General features: G+C 49.7%; 1 protein-coding gene and 1 long non-coding RNA gene across 4 annotated transcripts in view; one reads left to right on the top strand and one right to left on the bottom strand.

Annotated features, from left to right (window-relative positions):
- Nucleotides 1–242: 242 nt before the first annotated feature.
- Nucleotides 243–4438, top strand: LOC119469391. Its single transcript, XR_005198181.1, has 2 exons — nucleotides 243–899; nucleotides 1529–4438. It is a non-coding gene; the product is annotated as an uncharacterized LOC119469391 (long non-coding RNA).
- KDM5C (lysine demethylase 5C) overlaps nucleotides 3322–14638 on the bottom strand; it is a 34595-nt gene continuing 23278 nt past the window's right edge. For 2 of the 3 annotated variants that reach the window (XM_017517627.2, XM_037734600.1), the window contains 14 exons: nucleotides 13858–13977; nucleotides 13553–13747; nucleotides 10961–11142; nucleotides 10748–10872; nucleotides 10479–10626; nucleotides 9723–9828; nucleotides 8686–9044; nucleotides 7911–8049; nucleotides 7224–7403; nucleotides 6925–7062; nucleotides 6138–6737; nucleotides 5780–5858; nucleotides 5440–5639; nucleotides 3322–5335 (listed from right to left, as the gene is read on the bottom strand). In XM_017517627.2, coding sequence (XP_017373116.1) covers nucleotides 4970–5335; nucleotides 5440–5639; nucleotides 5780–5858; nucleotides 6138–6737; nucleotides 6925–7062; nucleotides 7224–7403; nucleotides 7911–8049; nucleotides 8686–9044; nucleotides 9723–9828; nucleotides 10479–10626; nucleotides 10748–10872; nucleotides 10961–11142; nucleotides 13553–13747; nucleotides 13858–13977 — 2937 coding nt within the window. In that variant the 3' untranslated portion in view covers nucleotides 3322–4969. The remainder of the gene's footprint in view (nucleotides 5336–5439; nucleotides 5640–5779; nucleotides 5859–6137; nucleotides 6738–6924; nucleotides 7063–7223; nucleotides 7404–7910; nucleotides 8050–8685; nucleotides 9045–9722; nucleotides 9829–10478; nucleotides 10627–10747; nucleotides 10873–10960; nucleotides 11143–13552; nucleotides 13748–13857; nucleotides 13978–14638) is intronic. The other variant, XM_017517629.2, reaches the window with a different exon arrangement.

Here is a 14638-nt window from a genome sequence, read left to right as displayed (position 1 = left end):
AGGAAACTTCCATTTTCCCAGCTGGATTTCAGAATTATTATAGACCAGTGACTCATTTATGTCTCCCATTTCCCCTCTTTTTGAACCAGAGTATCTGTAGTAGTTGTCCTATGGCTATTCCACCATTGTATGTTGGATGTGTTGGGGAGAGATAACTTGCCTCTTAAGTCTCACAAATCGGCTGGGCATGGTGGCTCACACCTGTAATCCCAGCACTTTGGGAGGCCAAGGTGGAAGGACTGTTTGAGCCCAGGAGTTTGAGACCAGGCTGGGCAATATAGTAATATCTTATCTCTATAACAAAACAAAAACAATTTTTTTTACAAAATATAGTTGTCTCACAAATCTAAAGATGGAGAAAAAAGTAGTTAAGAAGCCATATGCAAAGAGTCTCTTTCATATATGGACCTGATTTAGATGACATTCTGGATTTCAGGGCAATGCTATAATTGGATGAGACTTTTAGAGACTTTGGGAAGAGGGTGAATGTATTCTGCATGTGTAAGTAACATGAATCACCAGGACCAGTGGAAAAACTATAGTAGTCAATCTCCAAGATGACCCCAAACGACACCCCCCCCACACACACACACCGCCTCCTGGTATTCACACCTTTGTATAATCCCCTCGAGTGTGGCCTGGACCTAGTAACTGACTTACTTCTAACAAATAGAATATTGCAAAAAGTGATGGGATGTCACATCTGAGATTAGGTCATAAAGACTAAGAGTCCTGTCTGGCACGTGGGCACTCTCCTATCTCTAGCTCATCTTGATTGCTCTGCTGAAGCAAGCCACCATGTTGTGAGCCGCCCTATGAAAAGGTACACATGGCAAGGAACACATGAGAGTTATCCCCAGCCAACAGCCAGCAAGAAACTGAATCCTGCCAACAGCCACGTGAGTAAGCTTGAAAGCGGATCCTTCCCCAGTCGAGCCTTGAGATAACTGCAGCCCCAGCTCACACCTTGCAGGCTGTGAGACCCCGAAATAAAAACTAGAAACTCAGCTAAGTTGTGTACAGATTCCTAACTCACAGGGATGAGAGATAAAATGTTGTTTTAAGCCACTGGGTTTTTGAGGTAATTTGTTATGTAGCAAATATGTAACCAATACAGATGGGCATGGAGGTTATGCACCTTGACAATATTAACTTCTATCTACCAAGGCCACTGTGGCCCTAGCACTGCTGAATTCCCAACCTATCAACAACAGCACAGATCAACACTGAGGTCCCATTGTGAACTATTTCCTGATGGCAGGCTGATTACTTTGGACACCTGTCTAGCACAGGCCTGAGGGTCACAGATTTGGTGAAAATTCCAGCTCTGCCAGGCTGATATACCTAGGTGAAGTCTGTTCCTCTAGGGGTCTGTTTCTGCTGGGGAGTTTGTGAAATATCTCACATGAAGCTGAGCACCCAGGTGGAGGTTTACAAGGGGGTGTTCCCCTCCCTTTCATGTGAGTGCCCGGGGGCAAGACCCCTGTCCATCTGCTTCCTAACCCCTCTTCTCCTATCACAATTTCAGGTCTTCTGGGAAGCATGGTTAGTGCCTGCCCTTTCAAGGACCCACTGACCATGTACCTCAGGCCCCAGGTACCACTCCTAAGGGTTGGAATCCTGTATCACTGGACTCTGCAATGTAAAGGAAAGAGTTCATATGCACAGTGTGGGGCTCCAACTGATTCTCTTAACTCTTTCTAAAACTAGACTGCAGGCCCTTGGCCTGGAAGTGGAGACAGACTGAGGCCTGGGCCTTGCCTTCCCTCCAGAAGCTCCAGAGCTTGGGGTGGGAGGAGAGACAGACCTATTAGAGTATTTCTGACACCATGTAAGGCACAGGTGGAGGCACTAAGGAGAAGGTGAAGAAGGGGTCAGTTGGGCCTGAAGGAAGGGTTTGGGTAAAGTCCTTAATAGAAGTGATGTCTCTTCCCATCCCCTTGTCACCTGCAGATTCAGCAGCCATCCTGAGGGATGTGGCAACATTTGGGAGGACTTGGCAGCTAGGTGATGTTCTGTTTAATAAAAAATTACTTTGAGGTGAGAAGATATCCACTGCTTCCCTGACCTCATTCTCCCCATCCCCTTATCTGAGGGGGAGGGGGTCCCCTGAGCCAGTCCCCCTCCCTTTCTAGGGGAACGTCTGGGAAAGAGGGCAGATCTGGAACCACAGAAAGCTCTCTGGAAGGGTAGATTTGATCTGGTTCTTGCAGGATGATGGCCAGGGACTCTCCTGCAGAGTTTATGGGATGTACGTCTGCTGTGAAGGAAAGTGTGTGAGGGATGGGACAGGGACATGCCAAGATGGGAAAGGCTCTCTGAAAACCAGTGAGGGATGGGCCCATACCTGGGAGAACCCCCGTCCTGGGCCAAGCAGTTCTCTAACAACCTGGGAGTTGGTTCAGGTTGAAGGCTCCATCTCTTCCTCTCCTGTCTGGCCACTTCTTCCTGTGGCTGCCTTGGAAGTGGTAGTTAAGTGCTGAGATTGAGCCCCTTCCTACCCATTCCAGCTCTCACTCACCTCTCCTGTCAGCTCCTCCAACCCTCTTTTTACGTTCAATTTCAGAGAGGTGGGCAGCCAAAAGGTCAGCCTCTTCCCCTGGACTGAGGCCTGGAGTCAAACTGGACCCAACAGGGTTGTCCATGGGCTCCTGTCTCTCCTTACTTGTATAATGTATAGCCCAGGGTCCCAACAGGAAGACCAGATGAAGCAGGGCTGAGCCAGACCCTTTCACCAATCAAAGCTGCTGCTAGAAGAGGGTGGGCTTTCTTATTTACCACTAGGTTCCTATCAACTGCAAATATGGGAAGGAGGAATGAAACCCATGAAATTTCAGATGAGAAAGCAAAATAAGGGTGGCAGTGTGCTAAGCTCCTGGGCTAGAGATCAGGACCCAGTCTTTAGCCTTCAGCCTCCTCACAGCCCCTTGAGAGGAGGGAAAGCCCTTGAGGCAGGAATGATGGGAAGCTGACTGGTTTAGTAGGGGTTCCATGCTCTTGCTTCCTCCTTTGTATCCTCATATCATGGGCAGACTCCAAACACAGAACACTCAAGACCACAAAGAATGGTTCTTAGCCTTTGGAGGGTCAAGGATCCCTTTATGAATCTGATACAAGCTGGTTAGTCTTCTTGTCAGAAAAACACATGCATGCAAACACCCACAAAAACATGTAAACAATCTGTTGACAGTCCCTGATTTAGTCCAGCACCCTTATCTTAAAGACTTTGGGACCCAGAACGGAGATCTTTTCAACTACTATGGGATCATTAATGGGCTTGAAACTACTATGCTAAGTTGAAAGAAGCCAGACACAAAGGAACACATATTATACGATTCCATTTATGTAAAATGTCCAGAATAGGCAAATGGGATGAGGGGTAAAGGATGACTAAGGGATATGGAGTTTCTTTTTTGCAATGATGAAAATGTTCTAAAATTTTTTTTGCAATGATTGCTGCACAACTCTAAATATACTAAAAGCTATTTAATTGTACACTTTTAAGTGGGTGAACTGTATGATATGTACATTACATCTCAATAAGCTGTCTTAAAAAAGTGAACTCAGGGGTTTCAAATGACCACACATCTGAGCTTTAGTCCCCATTCATCAGGGGCATAAAGAACCTGTGGAGAAAAATCAGGGAATTATGCAGTATACGGGTTAGACAAGAAAACATTCTAGAAAGAACGAGATTCTATGTATAATCTTAAGGGCAATAAAGCATCATGGAAGGTTTTAAGCAGTATATAACCAGATCTACACTTCAGAAACCCAAATCACTGAACTGTACATTTCAAACAAGTGAATTTTATGGTATGTAAATTATATCTCAATAAAGCCATTTAAAAAAAAATCCCTTTGGGAGCTTGAGGAGGATAAACTGGAGGGCATCAACTGGGGGAGGCTGTGGTGTAGGAGTCAGGATGAGGGGGCCAGAGCCTATCTGTTTGGACTTGAGGGAAAGTGGCTTGGGGGTAGAGTTGGGGGAGGATCAGGATGTCCTGCCCAAGGTTAAGAAGCTGGTGGAACTTGATTTCAGAACCCAGAGCTTCTTGGCTTTAGCCCGAGTGTTCCTGCTAGCACTATAGCTGCTCCACTGACTGGTGAGGGAAGCATTGTCCTCCCCACCTGAGAGAAATGCACTTCAGAAACATGTTTCCAAAAAATGTTTCTAAGGGTTTTATTTCTAACAAGAGGAAAATAATAAAATAAAATTAAAATAGGCTTCAGTTGGAACCAAGTTTCTTGTTTTGCTTTTTCTTTTGAACAAATTAATTACACACCAACAATCTTCTTTTATTACAACATGAACCCAGGAGGAGGAAAGGAGACAGGGAAGGACAGGGAGGGAGGATTGAGGTGGTTGTGAGGACAAGCACCAAAAGCTTTCTTCAGATCACAGGGAGCCCTGTTCAGCTCACCAGCCAAATTCCTTTAAAATAAAAAACTGTGAGCACAACTATGTGAAGTTTCCTCCTCCTGGGTGGAACGGTCAGGGGAAGGGAGAGGGAGAAGAGGGTAGGAAGGAAAAGAGGGGAGGAGAGTGGGGGCAGGGGTTAGTGTAGCATGGCCTGGTCAGGACCAGAACTGGGGAGAGAAGGGAGAGGAGAGTCCCCCAGTTCGCATATGCACTGGCCTTGTCTCTGGAATGGTGCTGGCCCAGCCCCAGCCACCCTCCCCCCAACCCCCGCCCACCAGCCCATCCATCTATCTGCCTCAAGTGTCTAGGAATGCTGGTTAGAGGCTACAAGGGAGGGAGGACTCCAGGGGCCGGCCCCCAGGAGCTGAGGTCTGAACAATACCTTGGAGTCAGAATACAAAAGTCAAGGGACTCAGGGATGAGTGGGTAGGGGGATGGCGACCCCCCTACCCACCCACCCCTCAAGAAGCAGGCTTGATGGTCACAAAGAGGATCCTTGAGGCCGAGGGGGGTCTCTGTCAGGGTCTGTGCTAGGCTCAGCCACTGTCACAACTGTTGCTGAGGCGGCTGCTGTGGGCAGGGCAGATGCAGCCGGGGAGTCAGAGTGGAGAAAGGGGCTGAGGGGCCTGAAGTGGTCCCTTGCGCCGGTTCCAAGCCATTCTGGTTCTCCTGGGTGCTGGGGCTGCCACTGGTGGGGATGGGTGCAGGGGGGCCCTCACCCCCAGTCTCCTCCTCCAGCTCTTCCTCCTCCTGGGCCTCCTCGGCCTCTGGCCCTGAGCTCCGTACCCTCTTTGGCTCTAGCTCCTCTCGGGCTGGGTCATCGCCCTCCCCACCCCGATCCACCTTCCGCCGCCGCCGCCTCTCCAGGGCCCGGCCCCGAGCCCGACTCCCGTGACGCTCTGCCTTCTCCAGCTGTGATTACAGATAGGCAGAAAGACAGGTTGTGGGCCAGTGGTCAGGCCTGGGCTCCCTACTCGGTCTGACCTCCTGGCCCGGCCCATGACCCCTCTCCTCACCTCCAGAAGTGTGCGGATCCTCTCCAGGTCTGGGGGCTGTCCAGCCTGCAGCAGCTGCCAGATGCTGTGGTTCTCATCCAAGGTTACCTCGAGCAGGTCCCCTTCCATCATGAGCTCCTCCAGGGGCACCCGGGTTGTCTCAGGCAGCTCCAACACAGGGCCGGTCAACTGCGGCAACATTGAGGACAGTAGCTCCAGGTCTGGGCGGAGGGTGGGGTGGGGGTGCAGGGACAGACTGGGTTAGAGGCCACTCTTTGTCCTATCCTCCACGGCCACAACAAAGCTGACAAAAACACGGGTCACTCGGCGATGTGTAGCCAACAGCCTACCCAAACCATACCTGTGTTATCAGAGCCCTTTGCTGAAGCTTTGTTCTCAGGACTGGTCAAACCATCTCCATTCTCCAGCAGCCCTTGGACCTATCCGGGAAATGAAGAATAATTGAGCTGATGAACCAAGTCCTGTCTTTTCTTTCACAACCCCCAAACTTGGGAGCCTCTATCTCCTGAAGGAAAGTCAACACAGGCTTCCAGCAGGGAGCAGACTCTAGGGATCTGGTCGGGTACAGAATGGGACAAAGAGGCTGGGCCACAGGAGACTGAAAACTGGAGAACTGGGACAACGCTGGATCGAGCCAAAAGAAGGACAGGGGCTAGATGTCAGAAATGTGAGGACAGTGGGTGGCCTGGACAGCTCACCTGGGAAATAGTGTTGCCACTGCCTTCTCTGATAGGGTCACACGCAATGTCTGAAGTGTAAGCAGGGGCCTCCTCTGGCCTGGGTTTGGCCTCTAGCTGTTGGCGAAACTCAGCCAGCTGTCGCAACAGAGTGGTCACATCCTCAGAGGCCAGAGCCTTTCTGGCACGGTCTTGCCAGCCAATGGCCCTCTCTGTGAGACACTGAAGAGCCTCACCCTCAGGCAGCCGGACGGGCAGTCTCTGCAGGGCAACCAGCAAGGCTAGGATTGTCTCTAGGCGTGGCCGTCGGGAGCGCATACACAGTGGACACAGGAATTTGGTGTCCCATTCCCACCAGGCCAGCAGTGGGGATGAGGTGGGATTGGGCCTTGGAGAGCTGAGAAGGCGGGGCACTGACACACACCGCCCATGGAACCAGTCCTGACACAGGTCACACTGCAGAGCTCCCGCCCCGGCTGGCACCTGCCCACACACACAGATAGAGGTTGTAGAGGAGGCTGTGGTCGATGATGCCAGTGGACTAGGCTTGGCCGAATTGGTGCGACGCAGCTGCAGGATACCCTCCTTCTCCTTCTGTTCCCCCTCCTTGAAGGCCACAATCTGTCATACCCAGGACAGGAGCAGAGTGGGTCAGCAGCCTATCCCTTCCCTTCTCTGGCCCCTTGTAACACCCCACTCCCAAACCAGGAGAAGTGAGGCTCAGGAAGCAAGCGGTCTGCTCATGGTCACCCAGCTCAGACACTATCACCACCAAGCTCTTCTCTCCATCTGTATCTAAGCTCCTTACCACAGAGCCAGGGTCCCTGAGGTCCTGCGCAGACAGCCCCAGCAGCTCTGTGTCAGATTTGTACAACCCCAGCTCCTTCTCCATCCACCGGCTGCGCTTGGTGCTGTCCGAGCCAGCATCTGCACACGGGCAGAGCACCTGAGGCAGGCAGACAGAGGGGATGACTGGGCTTCCCTTACATCCCACGCCCTCTCCTTCCCTCCCTGGTGCCCTCACAAAACCCATGTTATCTCATGAGCCATCTCATAGCAGCCAGGGCAGGTGTAAGAGATGCGGTAGGTCAAGGTCCCAGGCCTCACCTCCAGCAGTGTGTAGCAAGAATTCTTCTTGAGGAAGGTCTTGGAGGCCTTCTCTCTCCAGGAATGTGCTGTTAATACCTGCAGCTCTAGATTTCTCAGCTCTTCGAGCCCCACAGGCAGGTCCCGGCCCACAGCCACCAGGCCCTCCAAGTCATCCAGGCAGGGGTAGTGGTCACCATTCTAGGGACAAGGGCAAGAGACAGCTCAGTTCAACTTGCCAATGCTACTGATGCTTACTCTGTGCCTGGCCGTGAGCTGGAAACATGAACTGGGCTCAGTCTTGAGGTAGAAAAAAACAGGCGTCATCCTAAGGAACACCCACTTAACTCTCTCTCACAACTCGGGCATCTACTGACTGGCTCAGCCCCAAGTATCCAGTCAGCCTTCTGTTGTGGTTTGCCTCCTCTCTCCGCCACGCCCCTGCCCTGCTCACTCCCATACCACCTGTTTCCCTGGCCCACCATTCTCATCCCAACCATTGCCCTCTCTTCCTTCAGGCCAGCCTCACACTCTTCCTCTCACCCTGCTCATCAGGCACATTTTGCCTCCTGACTACATGCCATGCCCATTACTCTCTCCAGCCAACCCAACCCATCCCAGCAACCCAGCACATCCCAGTATATATGCCATCTCTTCCCAGCTGGACTGAAGGCCTGGGGTGGAAGATGGGGGTGGCAGGGTCCTCACTTGGATCTCATCCACATCAGCAATCCAGGCCCGGGCCTTAGCAAGAGCCTCCTTGAGAGCCTGGATGTTGGGCAGGTGAACAGGGATGTTTTCCGCTTCACGGATTATGGCCTCAAGTGTGGCTGGTGGATGCTTCTGCCTAAAGGTAGGAAAAACAAAGAAACTCAGTCTGATGTGGTCTGCCTGACCAGAAGCCCAGACTGCCCACCAGATATAACTGCATGGGCCCCTTGGGTGTTTGTTATTCCTGCTGCCACTTGGGCCTACTTGCTTGTATTCCACCTAAGGGTAGCTGCCAGTCCCTGCTTCGCCAAGATTGCATGCGCCCAACTTCATCCTTCTGCCATTGCTCTTGTGCCTCTGCTTGTCTGCCAGTCTGCTGGCCTGCTGGCAATGCCTACATATACAACCTGTGTTGTGTAATCTGTTGCTGCAGTTTGTCAAATGCCCTGTGTGGGATCTTTCTACTAACATCTGCCCATCTGCCTATCACTTGTGCTTCTGGGTATGGGCACATGAGCCTGCAGGACTAGTCCTCTACATACTATCTGTCCATTTCTGCTTCTCCATCAGCCTCTCTCTGCCTTTAAGTATACAGAGATTGTTTTGTTTTGTTTTTAAAGACAAAATGACAAGATAGGAAACAAAAGGGGGAAGGAGAGTCAATATGGCAACACAGGAGCATGATACCTAGGCCGCCCATGGGAATCATCTTCTGGGTCTCCATTCAACTTTGATGTTTGGAATAGGGCAGGGAAGAAGCAGCTGGACCTACCTGGCCTCCAGGCAGAGGTCGGCTTTCTCCTCCCAGCGTTCAGCAATGGTCAGCAGCTCCTGCAGCTCAGCCTGGGCTTTATCCACAGCAGGGCTAGGGGCTACACTGGCACCCGCGACCAACAGTCCTCGCATGACAGCCAAGGTGCCCCTTCGGGCTGAGGGGGCCAGTGTGCGTTTCACCTCATCCAGCCATTGTGCCTGGTCCACCTGCCGCTGGAGCTGCTGGGCCTCAGGAACCTCCACCCCTAGCTGCCGCCCCCTCTCCAACAGGGACTGCAGTAGCCCTGGACTGGAGGGCTGTGAGGCCAGGGCCTCACGAGCCTCAGCCTGGTAGGCCTCCACCTGTTCCAGAACACCCTACCAGAACATAGGATGAAGAACAAACTCCTTAGCTGGGCCCACTGAGGGGTCCCACCACCAGATACCCTTGTCCCATTTACCTTCTTGCCCTCCAAGCTTTTGGGGCAAACGAGCCTAACATTGGCTGGGCTCTCCTTCTCCAAGCCCTAAGACAGTGGGGTTCCCAACACTGACTGCTCATTAGAATGCCCTGGGGAATTTGTTAAGAATGCAGATTCCTGGGCCCCACCCCTAGAGATTCTTAATAATTATGAATCTATGCTTTACTTATCTCCCAGAGGGCAGAGAACCAAGAGACCTCTGTGCCCTAAAAATTGCTATGCTTAGTCCTCACACAGACCCTCATGCTCACCACCCTGGGATCTGTTGCCCTCTCCATCTCATTCCTCCTCCACTTTCATGAATTTCACTCCACTTTCCAAGCCCAACAAGCACCCTTGTTACCTCCTTCTCCTCTACCCCTCCTCGAGGAAACCTTACCTGGACTCCTGACCCTCAAGTCCCATTTCTAACAGGCAGTCACTAGCCCCTTGCCTTACCCTCCCATCTGTTCTTTTCTCAAACATGAGTCCTGTCTCGCCTGAACACTTCAGGCTTTTGAAAGGAGCCAAGAGTGGCCTGCTGCTCAGGTCCCCAGTCACCCTGATCCCTCAGCAGCACTCCAAGCGTCCTCACCTTGACATCCCCAATCTGGTGCATGGCACAAGGCAGGTTGTTCATCTGGTCCAGAAAGGCCTGGAGCTCAGCCAGGGTCATCTGTAGACCAGCCACCCTGTGGGGGCTATGGAGTTTCACATGTGAGGTTTCAGGTCCAAACCCAGTGCCCTCCCTCCATGTATATGCTAAGACCCAACACCTTTCCTCACCACACCTGTCCACCTTGATCTTGCATATTTCAAATTTGCCCCAACTGCCCGGGTTAGAGGGAAGGTTTTAAATTACAGAGCGTGTTCATATTATGAGGGGAAAGAATTAGAAGAGAGGGAAATAAATTTCTGGTGAGGAGAGAGGGAACTTAGAAACTAATGGGTCATAACAAGAGCTGTACTATGCAATCCATCCTCTACTGTGAACTCTAGCTGTGCAGCAGAGATCAGGTTTATACATCTGTGTCCTGTTCTTACCTGTAAGCCTCCCACTACTCTTCCCTGCCCATAAAGCCCCTCAGCCTCTCTTTCAGACCTCTTCCAGGTACTGATAAAAAATAAACACGTCTAGCTTTCTAACACAGAGGCTCTCCTCTCCATTCTAGGTGGCCTGGTCTCCTTGCCCTCCCTAACACCTTCCAGGCCATCTCACACTCATCCCTGGCAGCTTCCTGCTGATGTCCAGTCTGTCAAATGGTATCCACAGTCTACCCCTTGCAGTACTTTTCCTAGGTGCTGGATCCTGAGCACCTCATGTGTGCCCCAACTCCTCATGCTGCCATACCCAGCTTCCTGGCCGCTGACCAGTCCCAGAGCTCGGGACACACAAGCCTCTGCCTCACTCAGGCAGTTCTTTAGTCGCTGCAGCAGCTCACTATTAGGAAACCTCCGTTCACGGGCTTCAGACTCTAGTGCCCTCAGTTCTTCAAGGCCTGGAAGAAGAATGAGGGCACCAAGGAGTAGGCAGCATTGAATAAAGGCGGAGGAAGGGGGTTGGAGTACAGAAGGGAACAGAACTTGCCTGTGGAGTCCCTCCATCCCCCCATCACTCACTGCGCTTCCGCCCATCCTCCACCTCCAGGGCCACTCGCACTTTGTTGGCCCAGGTGTCAAAGGACTCAGCCCGAACCTTCAGCTTATGCAGCATGGCAGGAAGCTCATCCAAGGTATACCGATACCTGGAGGAAGAGGGCAGGCAAGAGCATGTCTGGCCCAGCTCTGCATCCTCCTTCTTGCCTCACTTCCTCCAGAAAGGCCCATGCTCACCGCAGGTACTGCCGGCTACTGGAGCACTTGCAGAGATCATTGATGTGGGAAAGGCAGACAAGGCCGTCTGGGCAGTCGTAGCAGGCCAGGGCTGACAGGAAACACGTAGTCTTGCACTTGATGCACTGGCGTTCATCATCTGGGAGCAGCTCAAAAGCCTCTCGCTCAGCCTCTGTGATGCCCTAAGGGCATTCAATCCATATGTTATATATAACCAGAACCAGGTAGCAGAATCCTCCATCTCAGCCACCACTGACCCCTACTTTAGACTCAAATCTATGCTGAGGGTCATGGGGTTTAAGAGGCGAAAACCCATGGAGCATACCTGCCCTTTGTAAAGTCCAGACTCTCAAAGCTGAGGGAATCAGATAAACCAGGGAAAGATCAGTGTAAGCTGAATCAGATAATTTTATAGAGGAAGAAAAATCAGGTGAGATCCAAATCAGCAGAAAGTGGGTGAGAAGTGAGGAAAATTGTGGACCAAGATAACAGAGAGGTGGCAATGTGTGGAAGTGGCCAAGGGACAGGCCTGGCTAGTTATGGAGGATGTGTACTGGGGAACAATATTGGCTTCCAGTTACTCAGAGCCCACTGTGTTCCAGGCACGGCTCTGGCCACTTAGTAGGCAAGAGATACTTGTGTACATATATAACTTAGAGAAATTCAACAGTATGTGCCTGTGTTCAGGGTTTAAAGGGGTATAATAATTTCCTCCCAACAATATGGCTTCTAAACCTAATCCAATGACTTCAACTGCTGTTCAGATAAAGAAAAAGCAATCCATTTCAAAAATGAAGGAAAAGCTGGCTATGTCAGAAGACAACCCAGTGCTTTTATCTAATTGTCAATTTTAGGGATTTTGATGGGAAATGTTGACTCTAACAGTTTTTGTCTTACATACCAACTTTAACACCTAAGCTCTGCATAAGTTATGAGCCCAAATCCCACTCTGCCACTTATTCTCTGTGCGATCATAAGTAAATCATTTAACGTCTCTGAGTCTGTTTCATTATCTAGTAAGATGGAGATAAACAGTATCATCTTTGTTGGGTTGTTACAAGGATCAACAAAGATAAAGCAGCTATGGAAGTAGACAAGTATCTCAGCACTTAGAGTCAGTGTTCATCAAGTATTTACTGTTATTAGCTCTAATTTTCAGATAAGAATATATATTCCACAGGCCTATCTCATTTTACGAAGGCTGAAACTAAGTCTCAAGGTCAGTAACTTTCCAAACTGAGTTAATTTTGACTCTAAAGCCAGAGAATATTCTAAGAATAAAGTCTCTAGGGTTTTTTTGGACCATGGACTCTTGAGAATTGGATGTAAACTATGAGTCCTCTTCCCAGAAACATACTTCAATACACATACAGTCTCTTACAGGATTCCAAGACTATGGTGTCCAGAATGCTTCTGTGAGTTAAGGGCCAAATGTGAAGAATTTTGAATGTCAAGGTGAGATGGTCTATTCTCCCCACCCTGCTTTGGCTCCTTCCCACAGCCTGGCACAGCCACTCAGCCATCATTTAATAACAGTACTGAACAGAGCGAGAAAATGATGCCTGGAAAAGCCCAGGGACTCAGCAACTAACACCACGACTGAGAGGCCCCAGGCTTCCAACATTACTGTAGCTATAGTTCTCCCTACAGCCCACACTCACAGGGAAGTTATAAATGAGCTTTAAAATAAAAAAGTATTACCCTAAATATAGGCAGCAAGGGATCCCACAGAACCAGTATTCCTTTGTAATCTTATGAAAGGCTCACAAAGTCAATTCCCTAACTGGGCAATTGTGAAATCTGAAGACGATGGCTGAAACTACACGAGTGGACTTTGGAGCTCTGTAGCAGCTTCCACTCAGCTACACACACAACTGACATATAATCATGAGAAATCAATTAAAGCAGGACCACCTTCTACTTGGTAATATTATTGCCCTAGCTTGAACCATCCGCATGTAATAAAATGGCATTTCCTGAGAAACATTCCATACACATTTCAATCAGTTTCTTCATGTATTAACAATGTCAATAATGGCAGCTGCAACACTGCAAAGGCAATGTAGCACAGATGGCTTTAACTTAAATCACCATACTCTAACTTTACACTTTGCAAGTTAGATATTTATTCCTATTTTAGAATGGAAAAGTGAGACTATCAAAGATTAAGTAACTTGATCAGACTATGAAAGATGAAGTAACTTGATACAAAGATAATCAGTGGTGAGGTTTCATATGCCAGCTATCTTGCTGGGTCACTTAAATAATGATAAATAGCTGCTTTACCAGTACCTGCTATGGGTCAGTCACTAAGCAAACATTATCTTTAATCCAATCAACCATGCAAAAAGATAAGCATTACCATAATCCCATTTTTTGGATGGGAAAACTGACAATGAAGTAAACTGACTTAAGCAAGGTTGCTGGTAAAGGGTATAGCAGAGAATGGTATGTGGTTTTCAATCAAGATGCATCTAGTTCTTTTCACTATACTCCAAGAGTAGAGGCTACATCTTCTTGGTGCCACCTCTGCCTCCCCCAACTTCCAGCAGAAAAGGGTGCTTATCTGGGGTACTCTAAGGTACCACCCACCTTCTCTAGCAGGGCCTTTCGTAGACGCCGCTCTTCTTGCACCATGATGAACATCTCCTTGTGCACAGCCGCCGCCAGGTTCAGGTCTAGCTTCTCAGGGCAGGCAGCCATCTTACAGATAAGCTCCTCATGGGAGAAGACGCAGTATCTTCGGAGCCGGCGGTAGTGCTCAATGCACTGGCGCCCAGCAGGCAACTGTGGGCAGGTTCAAGGTTGAGTGTGGCCAAGTCTGGATGCCATGATGTCCCAGCTTCTCCACAACCCTCCTGCTTCACCCCCGCCATCCCAACACATTCCAGACTCACCCAGTCGGCAGTGCAAAAGTTGACGGCCTCGGCAAAGTTGTAGCCTTGGTTGAAGCCACTGTGGTAAGCACGGGGGAAGGTGATGACGAATTCTCCTGCACACTGGTTTGTGCGGACAACCTGAAGAACAAGAAAGGCCATGGCTGTTGAGAGAGAATTTCCTGTATGCAGACCGGACTTAAGCACAAGGTTGTTAAGGAGACAAAGGAAAGCCTCAGGGGACAGTCTGACAATAGCATCTCAGACTCTCCAATTCTGAAATGAAGGACCACTGGTCTCTGCTCTCAAGGTTTTGATGTGTGTTGAGATGACAGGAATATTTGAGATTAAAAAATATATCTGTCAAAAATTTCAACTTCCTTAGTAATTTTTGCAAGAATTATAAATATCACTTTTCATTAAGCTGGACAAGCTTTTTTTTTTCCTGGGGGGGCAAAAACTTATTGCACTTTAGGTTTTGGGGTACATGTGAAAAACATGTAAGATTGTTGCATAGGTACACACATGGCAGTGTGGTTTGCTGCCTTCCTTCCCATCACCTACATCTGGCATTTCTCCCCATGTTATCCCTCTCCAACTCACCACCCCATGCTGTCCCTCCCCTATTTCTCCCCCTAGACCCCAGTGTGTGATGCTCCCCTCCCTGTGTCCATGTGTTCTCATTGTTCAACACCTGCCTATGAGTGAGAACATGTGGTGTTTGATTTTCTGTTCTTGTGTCAGTTTGCTGAGAATGATGGTTTCCAGGTTCCTCCATGCCCCTACAAAGGACACGAACTCA

This window comes from Cebus imitator, unplaced genomic scaffold (assembly GCF_001604975.1).
Source record: "Cebus imitator isolate Cc_AM_T3 unplaced genomic scaffold, Cebus_imitator-1.0 Scaffold640, whole genome shotgun sequence".
Classification (NCBI taxonomy): domain Eukaryota; kingdom Metazoa; phylum Chordata; class Mammalia; order Primates; family Cebidae; genus Cebus; species Cebus imitator.
The sequence above is the reverse complement of the archived record's forward strand: the minus strand, read 5'-3'. Positions and strand labels throughout refer to the sequence as shown.